The 12,563-nt window shown below is 37.9% G+C and overlaps 1 protein-coding gene across 2 annotated transcripts; it reads left to right on the top strand.

Moving 5' to 3' along the window:
- The first annotated feature begins 1,088 nt into the window (after positions 1-1,088).
- Positions 1,089-11,037, top strand: DPY30 (dpy-30 histone methyltransferase complex regulatory subunit). Of its 2 annotated transcripts, none has more exons than XM_041757364.1 (5): positions 1,089-1,171; positions 1,408-1,479; positions 1,565-1,612; positions 7,917-8,059; positions 10,685-11,037. In XM_041757364.1, exons 2-5 carry the CDS (start codon positions 1,444-1,446, stop codon positions 10,755-10,757), a joined length of 300 nt encoding a protein of 99 aa, XP_041613298.1. In that variant the 5' UTR covers positions 1,089-1,171; positions 1,408-1,443; the 3' UTR covers positions 10,758-11,037. The 2 variants fall into 2 exon arrangements, with proteins under 2 accessions (XP_041613298.1, XP_041613297.1); XM_041757363.1 differs by having other exon boundaries at positions 1,141-1,307.
- The last annotated feature ends 1,526 nt before the right edge of the window (positions 11,038-12,563 follow it).

Here is a 12,563-nt window from a genome sequence, read left to right on the forward strand (position 1 = left end):
ACATCTTTGCGTCAGTCCTACATGAAACATCCTCAAGATGCCTTATGGTAACTGCCACCACTTACAATATTAAACAAGTAAACGTCACAAAATTAAACTTTAAAAACGCACGCATAAATCTAGTTCCCAAATTTATTTAATTTTCATCTGCTCAGTTTTTGCAGAGGAGCAAAACTTTTTTAGTTGTATCCTTTCTTTTTCAAAACTTAATGTTATAATCATAAATGTTTCTGTATTTCTGGAATCATGACTTTCAATAGCTTACATCCCCTTATATTGGTATGCCATATCTAGTCTCCAAATATTTAATATGAAGTTTTCAAACTTTCATACTACAGAGTGCAACTACAAATGGGACTGTTGAATTAAAAGTAGGAACTTTAATGAGTGTTATCACTTGTATTTACATTAAAATAAATGGCAAAAAAATAAATTAAATAAATGGCATTTATTGGGATCCGAGCAATCCTGTTTGCTATTTACGAGCTGTTAAGTAGAAGGCAAATGATCCTTTGTGTTTTGTTTTGTTTTTGTTTTTGTTTTTCACAAGTGCAATAGTATCAACAGTATCACACTTTGGAAAGCCAGTTGCTTTTTGCAAACTTTGATACAAATGTAAGGTAGCATTAACACCGCAGATTCGCATATTGGAGGTCTTGAGCAAGGCTTACCGGGAAATCCCCAAACGCTGCTTCTTCCCCCACCTTTTTAGAGTAAAACACTGACATTCTTTCGCTGACTGCTTGGCTTAGGTCTGATTTTCCGTTCAGAACCACCCAGGGAGTGGGTGACTGAGCTTCCGCAGAAGCTCTCCCCAAAGCGGCACTGGGGGCTGGGCGGGCCGAGCCCCTGCCAGCTGGTGTGGTCCCTGGGTCTGCAGCTGGGGTGGCGCTCGCCTCGGTGTGCAGGCTGCAGAGCCAGTCTGCCGCACCCTTCGAGGCCCGATCTCCGCCCGGTCTCGGCCAGGACGCCCGCCGACCGCAGCTGGGGAACGTGGACTGGGCCCGGCGCTAGCCACTCCCCGCCGCGGGGCCCCGCGGGGCGGGGGGGAGGGCGGAGTTCTGCGCAGGCGCGGCAGTCGTGCGACATCCGTCACTTACGGCTGAAGCGGTTTGTGCTGGGAGTTGGTGGCGCGGTGCAGGGCTCTTAAGAACGAGCGGCTTGGGCGCGGGTAATCAGCTCCCTCTCCCCTCTTTCCCACCTCTTCTAGGTTCTTGGGACCACCGCGGAGCTTCCGGACCTGATGCGGGCGCCCTGTCTTGGACTGTCCCACCTTGCTCTGCTGCTCCGGGTGCTCCCGCGCCCAGGTGGGGGTGAGGGGCGGGGTCGGGGGCTGGGCTGGACTCCATCCTGGCATCTTCGTGTTGAAATCTCCCGGGTAACTCACGGTTCTTCTTGTTTTCCAAGACTGGTTTCCGGGGATTGTGACTTGCAGGGTCCGCCATGGAGCCAGAGCAGATGCTGGAGGGGCAGACGCAGGTACCAGGAGGCCCTGGCTTCAGGGTGGCGGTGTGCAGCGAGAAGGGGTGGCTCACGGCTCAGTGACCTGTGTTTTGTTTCCTAGGTTGCAGAAAACCCTCACTCTGAGTACGGTCTCACAGACAATGTGGAGGTAATTTCGCCCAGTTCTTATGCCGCATCTGAACGTCTCTTATGAGCTGGAGCAAACTTGGGATCCTTTTTTTTTTTTTTTTTTAATTAAAAAAATTTTTTTTTACTAGGTTGCTTTGCACAAGGGAAAACTTTATCAACATGAACTAAATAGTATCAAATCATGGGTAGCTTGTTTTATTAGCAGTAGTAATACCTCGTGCCATGCAGACGTTCACATTAGTTTTGAGTCAAGAGGTTGAACTTCTGAAAGTGATATAAAGAAACAAACATGCGTTACTAATGGAGACTGGCCAATCGTTTGGCTTGGTGGGTATTAATGAATCTGTTGGAACGTTGCTTTGGAAAAAAAAAAAGCACGTTTAAAATTACACCCATTGTCTTTGTAGCAGAATAGTGTGCTCGTGGAGTTAACTTGTAATAAATGTTGATTTCTCTGCTGTTCAGTAGAAGATGCGATGCCGTTGGAAGCTATAACACATAATAGACCTTGGTTTTTGTCTTAGTGAAGTCTGAATTCAAAGACTACATGTGAAAAACATACAAAAGAAGATAGACTTTCTTAGAGCTTTTTTGTAGAAGTGCTAGGAGGTGGTTGTTCAAAGGTAGAGGTTATTTTGTAAATGAATGAGTGAACGCCAGGACAAAAGAATTAGCCAAAGCTGGGTAGGATTGGTTAGGAAAATAGAGGCTTCCGGGAGATGTGTGCGTTTTATTGGGAGCGGGTGGGGAAGGAGACATTGCCAGTGATTAAGTTTGGATAAATGCACATAACTATTTCCAAGCTGCTATTATTTCTTTGTGCTGTGTACCAGACACACTGCTAAGTAATTTACATGTATCTTTAGTCCTATAAAGCTCAGGGAAGTTGAATACCTTGTGCAAAGTCACCAGGAAGTATAGTGGAGGGCTGTGTGTTAAACGTAGGCAGGTTGACGTTTTTGAGGTACAGTTAAATTGTCTTGACAGTCTTGATCAGTACTAGAGTTCCCTGGTATGTGGAATAACCACTCTGCCTTACAAAACTGCTAGGAATGTTTCTGGGTTTGATATCAGTATATTAAGAAAAACACTTATCTATTTTCATAATGTAACCTTTAATTGAACCTGAAGATATTTTACACCACTTTGTGTTTCATTTACAAACTTCTTTATAGACATCAGCACATCAGCAGTCTTTTCTTTTTCTTTTCTTTTCTTTTCCGCTTTTCTTTTCTTTTTTTCAGCAGTCTTTTCTTGATGATGTTTGTATATGAAGGCAGAGTCATGATAGAGAAGAGCAGTGATTCCCAAAGGCTTTCTCTCAGGTTCTCAGACCAATTTCCGTGGTAATGAGAAAAAAAATGAGAGTAGAGGGAGTGTTTGATACACTCTTTGGTGATTGGTCTTCCTGCTTCTATAGTTTCATTTTAAGATTTTATTTATTGATGACACAGAGAGAGAGAGAGAGAGAGAGAGAGGCAGAGACACAGGCAGAGGAAGAAGCAGGCTCCATTCAGGGAACCCAACAGGGGACTCGATCCTGGGTCTCCAGGATCACACCCTGGGCTGAAGGCAGCACCAAACCTCTGAGCCACCGGGGCTGCCCTGCTTCCATAGTTTTAATCAATTAATTAATTAATTAATATTTATTTATTTATTTATTATTTATGATGGTCACACAGAGAGAGAGAGAGAGGGGCAGAGACATAGGCAGAGGGAGAAGCAGGCTCCATGCCCGGAGCCCGACGTGGGACTCGATCCCGGGTCTCCAGGATCACGCCCTGGGCTAAAGGCGACGCTAAACCGCTGAGCCACCGGGCTGCCCCTCTTACTCTATTTCTGCCTTTAATGGCTTATAAGTTATAATTTCTTTTTAGGTGCTTGCTTTATAGTTTATCCATGCAAGTTTGACTTCACAATTTACCTTCAAGTGGCATTATTTCTTTTTGTGTAGAGTATAAGAACCTTACTTGTACCAAGGGCTCCTAGGTGCCTCAGTCAGACTCTTGGATTCAGTGTAGGTCCCCCATTGCTTGGGTTGTGAGATTCAGCCCCTCATCAGGCTCCTAGTTCAGCAGGAGGTCTGCTTGAAAGATTTTCTTCCTCTGCCCTTTCCCCAGCTCGGTCCCTCTCTCAAAATAAATAAATAAATCTTCAAACAAACAAACAACAGTATTGTCCCATTTTCTCTCAACTGACCTTTGGACTGTTGTTATGTTTTACTTCTACGTATAAGTCCTGTAATTCATTTTTTTCTTTTTCTTTCTTTCTCTCTCTCTCTCTTTTTTTTAAGATTTTATTTATTTATTCATGAGAGACACACACACACACACACACACACACAGAGGCAGAGACACAAGGCAGAGGGAAAAGCAGGCTTCATACAGGGAGCCTGAAGTGGGACTTCATCCCAGGTCTCCAGGATCATGCACTGGGCCAAAGGCAGTGCTACACCCCTGAGCCACATGGGCTGCTGCATTATATTTTTCTTAAAAAGTTAATTATCTTTATTTATTTTATTTTATTTTTAAAAATACTTTATTTATTCATGAGCGACAGAGAGAGAGAGAATGGCAGAGACACAGGCCCAGAGAGAAGCAGGCTCCATGCAGGGAGTCCGATGTGGGACTTGATCCCAGGACTCCAGGATCACGCCCCAGGTTGAAGGCAGTACTAAACCGCTGAGCCACCGGGCTGCCCAGTTAATTATCTTTAAAGAGATTTTTCTGAATATCTGAAAAGTCATTATTTTGTCTTTTTTTTTTTTCTTTGGTCTTTATTCCTGAGATATTTTTGCTGGTATAGATTTGTTCCACTGTCTTTTTGGCTGACATCATTTCTGATAGGAAATCTGCAATCACTTCTGTCTTTGCGTCTCCATATTTAATGTCTCTTTTTTTGGTGCTTTTACGATTTTATTACAGGTTTTTTTTTTTTTTAAGATCTATTTATTTATTCATGAGAGACACAGACTGAGAGAGAGTCAGAGACATAGGCAGAGAGAGAAGCAGGCTCCTTGCAGGGAGCCCAATACAGGACTGGATCCAAGATCCCAGGATCCCATCCTGAGCTGAAGGCAGGTGTCCAACTGCTGAGCAACCCAGACGTCTCTTATTTCAGGTTTTAAATAATTTGATTAGGATGTGTCTTTGTGTAGTTTTTTTTTTTTTTTAATTGTGCAGCTTGTGCTTAGGATTCATCGAGTTTCTTGAATCTGTGGATTGAGTTTTCGTGAAATTTGGAAAATTTCAGCTTTTATTTCTTCAAGTATTTTTAAGAACTCTGTAAGCTTAATTTACTTATGTTTTTCCTCTCTTGAAGATGTGGAAGATGTTATAAGAAATGGTTTACAGCACTGCCTATTTTATTATCTGTATCATTTCTGGGTCTGTTTCTGTGGATTAAATTTTTTCCTCATTATGGGTAGTATATTCCTGCTTCTTTGTCTGTGAAGTGACTTTTTATCAGAGGCTGGGCATTGTGCATTTTACCTTGTTGGATACTGGCTATTTTTGTATTCCTTCAAACATTCTTGAGCTTTGTTCTAGGACTCAGTTAAGTTACTAAGAAACAATTTGATCCTTTCGAGGTTTGCTTTAAACTCTGTTAGGACCAGACTAGCCTTTAATTTAGGGCTAATATCCTCCTCTTTCATCTCCCCTAGAGCTCCATGTATTACAGTTTTCCAATTTTGGGTCGCAGGAACATGAACTATTCTTGGCTTCATGTGAGCTCCAGGGATTGTGTCTCTTCATTCCAGGTGCCCTGGGTAGTTATCCTGTATGCATGCACTGATAAGTATTCACCTAAAGACTGCAAGGCAATCTCTTTAATTTCTTTCTGAATATACCTCTCTTCTTCATGCACTCTTCAATACTCTGTCCTACAAATTCTAGTTGTCTTATTTCCCTGAAGTTTTAAGTCTGTCTTCTCAGCTCAAGGAGACTGTTGGGCTCTGCTTTGGTTCTCCGCATTGCATCCTATAAATTTTCTAGGCAGGAGGCGGTAATCTGGGATAATCCTAGTGCTCACCTTATTTTTTCCTCATATTTGTGATCAATGTTATACATAACCCTTAACACCTTTTACCTTTTAGGGAGGTGGTAATTTGGATGTATATATATATATATTTTTTTTTTTTGGATGTATATATTTTTAGATTAATTCAGGATTTGGGCTTAACTAAAATTAAGCATGGCTGTTGGCACATAGTGGATATTCATTAAATGTTTGGATGAAAAAAATAAATATTTAGTCAAGGGATTTATTATTACATCTATAGGAGTTGTTTAGGCATTGTTGATTCTTATTGAAGGCATTGAAATGTCATGTAACTGACTAGTTTTTGTCCTGCATGGGTATTATCTGTTGAAGTTTACCAAGGAACAATAAATTCTTAATCCATGAGCAAACAGATAACAATTTTACACATTAATTAAGCATAGAAGATTATTGTCTCATGTTTCAAAATAAGATGAAAAAATCATGAGCAAAATTAGAATAGTTGGCTGACATAGTTGTGGGAAGTGTCTTTGGAAATCATGGTGTATATATATATTGTAGGTATATGATTAAAATTTTTGTTTTTTACCACTTTTTACAAAATAAAATTGTCTAAAAAATTAAGTCTAGAAAATGTTATTTTGTTGTTGACTCATTTATATCCAGTGTGAGTATAATTGAAGCAAAAGTTCATTTTTAATTTTAATTTTAATTTTTTAATTTTTTTAAAGATTTTCTTTATTCATAGAGACACAGAGAGAGAGAGGCAGAGACACAGGCGGAGGGAGAAGCAGGCTCCATGCAGGGAGTCCGACGCGGGACTCAATCCTGGGTCTCCAGGATCACACCCCAGGTTGCAGGCGGTGCTAAACCGCTGCGCCACTGGGGCTGCCCAAAAGTTCATTTTTTAAAAATGATTTTATTTTTAGTAATCTTTACACCCAATGTGGGGCTCAAACATACAACCCAAAGATCAAGTGTTGCATGCTCCACTAACTGAGCCAGTCTGGCACCTCAATATTTCATTTATTTTTAAAAAAATTTTTAAATAAGATTTTATTTATTTATTCATCAGAGACACGGGGGGCAGTGCGGGGGGAGGCAGAGACACAGGCAGAGGGAGAAGCAGGATCCATGCAGAGAGCCCCATGTGGGACTGGATCCTGGGTCTCCAGGATCAGGCCCTGGGCTGAAGGTGGCGCTAAATCGCTGAGCCACTTGGGCTGCCCCCAAAATTACATTTAAATGAAAGTGTTCTTAATAGTGTTTTTCCTTTTAGGTAGCCACTTATTTCTAATTTTCTAAAATGTTTGATTTGTAAAAGAATGAAAAGTTTTTCAATAAAGTAGTTTTTGATGCTCTGGATGTCAGATGAATCTACATGAAAGACCTAAAATTTGAAGGTTCTTAGGAGTAGAAAGTATGTCATTGTTTCTTAAACATCATTTAAATACCATATTAATGATCTTTTCTGTATTAGTAATTCTGTATTAGTAATTAGTAATTAGTAAAAAAGGTAGAAACCTTTTTTGGCTGTCATTCGATTAATATTTTTTTATTCTATTCACTTTAAAAAATCATGAATGCATTTCTGTAAAAAAAGAAACAAATGGAAAGGCATTCTCATTTTGATAGAGGCTAACCATAAAAATAAAAACAGTGAATACAAAATGGTAGTAAATTTTAGCTATATTCTATTGCCTTTGGAAAGCTCTGAGCCTGAAGCCTGCTGTCTCTGTTAAGAGACTTTAGCAAGTGTTACAGAAGTGTTACAGACCTATTAAGTACCAAAGTGAGACTTTGTCCTTGATACTGTCTGTGATGAAAGAATTGAAACAGGTCTAGCTTTCTTACTGTGCTTCGGTGCTACTTAGTGTCAGACTTTTTTGAAGCATAGTGTAAGAAGGTATTCTTATGAAAAAAAAAAAAAACAGTAGCACTTGTATTTACTCCTCAACAGGCAGAAGGAAAGGGAGAAAAGGATCTGGAGATACTGGGGTGTATGGGCTGACTTGGTCTATAGGGCATGCAATACTTGATCTCAGGCTCATGAGTTTAAGCCCTATGTTGGGTGTGGAGCCTACTTAATTTAAAAAACTAAGTAAGTAAAAGAATGAGATACTATGGTGCCCTCAAAGAGAAAAGGTTTAAATGGAATTTAGAGATGGGTCTGGTTTTTATTTTGGCAGAAAGATTTGCTAATCAATATCAGCTTTTCTAGTCATTGATTCTGTTAGTGTCATATTATCATTAATTTTTGTTTAGCACTCAAAATAATCCAGTTATTTGTAATATACATGCATGTTTTTTGAATCCACTAGAGGATAGTAGACAATGAGAAGATTAATGCAGAAAAGTCATCAAAACAGAAAGTGGATCTCCAGTCTTTGCCAACTCGTGCCTACCTGGATCAGACAGTTGTGCCTATTTTATTACAGGGCCTTGCTGTGCTTGCAAAAGAAAGGTAAGACAATAGTATCTGTAAATGGAGTTATCAGAGAAAGGAAAATAAAGACTTCTCTAATTGAAATATTGTTATCAGTTATGCTGAGTTATTTTTAAAATATAGGTAATTTATAGATATTAGAGTTTTAAAAAAAATAAGTCAGCCATAACTGAATTCAGATACTTTCATTTATCTGTACTAGTCTTAGATCATATGTATATTTATAAAGCTTTCTAGTCATGGTGTACATGTAATTTTATGTCTTTTTTACTTTATAACAGAAAACTTTTTCTATATCTGCATAGCTTTTGTGATTATAATTTAAATTATAACAATACTGCAATTAATTTAGCCATTTTCTCATTGTTGAACACTTAGGTCCAATTTCCTTTGTTAATATAGGTTAGGCAATTTATATGTTTTCATGTCTCTTTTGCTTTTGTTAAATTACTTAAAAAGATTTTATTTATTTATTTGAGAGTGTGCCTATGTGAGGTGGGGGAGAGGGAGAGGGAGAGGGAGAGGGAGAGGCAGCCTCCCGGCTGAGCAGGGTACTAACTTGGGACTTGATCTCAGGACGCTGGGATAAGGACTTGAACTGAAGGCAGATGCTTAATCGACTGAGCTACCCAGGCACCCTTGCTTAATTATGTTCTTGTGATACTTTTCCAAGAGTTAATTTGCTAGTTTGAGGAATATGACTGTTGTTATGTAGTATATGACACATAAAATCATTTTTCTGTCTAGAAGTTTATCCTTAAAGTTCTACTATCATAGCCTCAACAGCATGAGTGTTGCTATAAACTTTTCTTGCAAAGTTGTTTTTTTTTTTTTAAGATTTTATTTATTTGAGAGTGAGTGAGAGAGTGAGAATGAGAGAAGGAGCAGAGGGTGGGGAGAGGAAGAAGGAGATGTCCTGCTGAGCAGAGAGCCTCAGGTGGGGCTCAGTCCCTGGATTCCAGGATCATAACCTGAGCTGAAGGCAGATGCTTAACTGACTGAGCCACCCAAGCGCCGCACTTGCCAAGCGGTTTTGATTTATATTTTTTTGTTAGCAACATTACAGTTTTTTTCTTTACATGTTTTTTCCTATTAATTATACCTAATATCTTTTTGTGTAAGCAAATCCAAAAAGAAAAATGTTTTCTTAAATTATATGTATAAAATAGGATTTGTTTATGACTGCAAGATGGATCTTGGCTCTAATACTGTCAATTAAAATATGGGCATCTTTTATATATATATTTTTTGTTCTTTATCTGCAGAAAGCCAGTATATGAGAAATTCTAAGTATTACTTTAAATGCTAGAAGGAAAAATTTGAAGAAGTTTTTAGGTAACATGCTGTTAGTAAATATACTTTTTAAGTAAGGAATTCTGGCAGAATTATTCATGAAATTATATATAGTATGTGAAAAATTGTTTATGTCTAGGCAGTTCAAAAGACCTTACAAATTTAAGGGAATGTTTTGAGATCATTGTAAATTAATTCTAAATATGCCTTTTCATAGTAGGATTTTAAATATCTGATTCCTCCAGCTTTTCATCTTTTGACTTGTTTTCTCAGCAAGAATAATTCATGGAAAAGTGATAAATATAAAATACATCTTTCGTTGACATTTTTTCCTAGTTTTATTGAGAAATAATTGACCTATATTACTGTATAAGCCTAAATCATATAGCATAACATTTGTTTTGTTTTTTTTTTTTTTTTAGCATAACATTTGATCTACATATATTGTGAAACGATACCATATCCATCATTTCACATAGATGCAATAAAAAGGAAAAAAAAATAAAAAGAAATTTTCCTTGTGATAAGAACTCTTAGGCACTCCTGTCAACAAGTTTGCTATCTATCACACAGCAGTGTTAGCTGTGGTCATTGTGTCGTATGCCATAGCCCTGGTGCTTATTCATCTTGTAACTGGCAGTGTGTGCCCTTCGATCACTTTTAATTCCCTTTCTTCCACCTCTTAATTTTAAAATATGTTTATGTTCTTAGTTGCTCTGTGTTGTAGCAGTATTAGAATTATTATTGATTTAAGTATTTGAAGTAAAATAGAGGTACATTTTTAGAATGAAACATACCAGAACTAACTTGTCCAAGTGACTATTGAATCCTTTGATTAATTTTTCAGGAGTTCATCCATTTGTCTCAATGATGCTACAGCCATTTTCTTATATTGTTTTTGTACTCTTATTGAAGGTTAATACCTGTGGAGAAAATTGTGCATATTGTAGGTGTATGGTTTGATGAATTTTCAGAACCCAAACATATCCACATAACTTGTGCTCAGATCCAGAAACTGAATACTGTCAGAATTCTCCCTTGTGACCTCTTTAAGTCATTATCCCCCCTGGGTAATCATCATCCCATTGTCAAAAATTACATTTTTGAAACTTGTGTTTTTAGAGTTGTATTTATGATCAGATGTAAGCCATACAAAACTTTCAGTCTCTTTTAACTATATTGCTGATTAACTTGCTTGCCTATTTCACTTACTGTATTTACTACAAATGGCCTTTGAGTGTAAAATGAAAATTAAACTGAAAAAGATGTATTTTCATTATGGAACAATACATTTAAATTAATACACTTAGAATATACATTTCTAAATTATGGATTTCTTTTCCCTTACAGACCACCAAATCCCATTGAATTTCTAGCATCATATCTTTTAAAAAACAAGGCACAGTTTGAAGATCGAAACTGACTTAATTGGGAAGAACAGAAAAATTTGGTTTCTACTGTAGATTTACATGATTAAGAGGCAGCTTTAATTGCCATGATTTCCCCCCCCCCCCCCTTTTTGGAAATATAAGAACCTTCAGGACAACAGAACTTATTTCCGGAATTGCAGAAGAAAACATATTTCCCTTATTTTGATTTAATCACCATACTTATTTAATGAGTGTATTCTGTGCAATTTTTTTCTCAGATTGTCTTTAACTTTGTTTTTAAAATAACCTTCAAAATAAACCGTTAAAGCGTCATTATTTGAAAGTAGTTTTTATTCTATATGGCAAATACTTATATGGTTCAGTTATTTTCATGAATTCCTTCTTTCTTGGGTCTTAGAGTACTGCAGGATGAAAATACACCAGAGTCGAGTTTAACATAAAATAAAAAAATCTCTGCCAGGTTTTCTCAGCGTTGTCCCTGGACCTCTTGGAGGGTGGGATCTTTGCATCTTCAGTTTTTAATATCAGAGGTAACTAATTCACAGTGAAGTTGTAGTACTGTTATAAGCATTGTGGAGAGTGTACAATATCCTTCATTGCCAGAACACTTGGTGGTAATAATGTAATAGTAGCTGTCTTTTATTGCAATTCTATGTGTCAAACATAATTACCATTTTACTTAAATTATCTTTAATACAGCAACTCTACAAAGTAGATATTGTTATTCCCATTTTGCAGATGAGGAAACATTTGGAGGGGTTTAAGTGACTTGCTCAAGATCACATTGCTGGTAAGTGCTTGAATGGCATTCAAACCCAGTCCTACCAATGTGTTGCTGATAGTTAAGTGAGAAGTGCTTGTGCAAGTTCACATCATTGCTTATTTGGCAATAAAAAACACCAACCAGTCCTATTTGGGGGTCTGCTCACTTTGTCCTGTATGAAAAAATTTCAGATAACTCATGAGCTCAGAAAAAAAGAGAACTGTCTGAAGAAAGCCAGGTAGGAAGAATATTCATTAAGAGAAGCAGTTCTTAGTGGGGAATGGCTTCGCCCTCTCACCCCAAAGGACTTTTGGCCCTGTCTAGAAACATTTTGGTTGTCACAACTGAAGTAAGGTGGAGTTCTACTGGCATCTAGTGGGTAATGATCAGGAATACTGCTAAATATCTTAAAATACACAGGGCAACCTGCATGCCCCACCCATCCCCAAGAATTATCTGCCACAAAATATCAGTTAGTGTTAAGATTGAGAAACCCTGCATAGAGGGGAACCTGGCTGGCTCAGTTTGTGTCATACAGTGCTCGATCTCAGGTCATGAGTTCAAGCCCCACATTGGGCCTAGAGTTTACTTACAGGAAAGAAAGAAAAGAAGACCCAGTTTTGGAGGAATGTTAAAGATATGTGTCCAAGCTAAACACGTGAAGGTAGTTGAGGTATAAAGTATGCTGATGAGGTATGTCTTACAGTTCACTTTAACACAGGAAAAAGCTTATTTCAGTAGAAGTGACTCTAGTGGGGAGGTGACATGGTTTTGATTTAAAATTGCAGATCTGTACAATTTGCATAAGAAAAGCCTGTAGCAATTGAGATCTCTTGCTTATATAGTAGTTTCCATAAATACTAATTCCATCAGATGCATTTTGGTTATTTGGCTAAATTCGACATAATCTCAATTTTTTGGTGATATTTTAACATTTGATTAAGTGCTAATTGGGTAATTTTTTATTAAAACATCAATAATTTTATCATCTTAATGGCAGTTCTTCATCTGTGATTCACATCAGAGCCACTTGGGGAACTTTTCATATATATTTCATATATAAACAGCCCCTGAG

The sequence above is a fragment of the Vulpes lagopus genome, chromosome 5 (genome assembly GCF_018345385.1).
Source record: "Vulpes lagopus strain Blue_001 chromosome 5, ASM1834538v1, whole genome shotgun sequence".
Taxonomy (NCBI): domain Eukaryota; kingdom Metazoa; phylum Chordata; class Mammalia; order Carnivora; family Canidae; genus Vulpes; species Vulpes lagopus.

What these genes read in the sequence shown, in the direction of transcription:
- DPY30 (XM_041757364.1), top strand. Translation starts at nt 1,444, where the DNA reads ATGGAGCCAGAGCAGATGCTGGAGGGGCAGACGCAG. An exon ending in TGCTGGAGGGGCAGACGCAG is followed by an intron (nt 1,480 to 1,564) that starts GTACCAGGAGGC and finishes TTTGTTTCCTAG; the next exon opens with GTTGCAGAAAACCCTCACTC. An exon ending in GTCTCACAGACAATGTGGAG is followed by an intron (nt 1,613 to 7,916) that starts GTAATTTCGCCC and finishes TGAATCCACTAG; the next exon opens with AGGATAGTAGACAATGAGAA.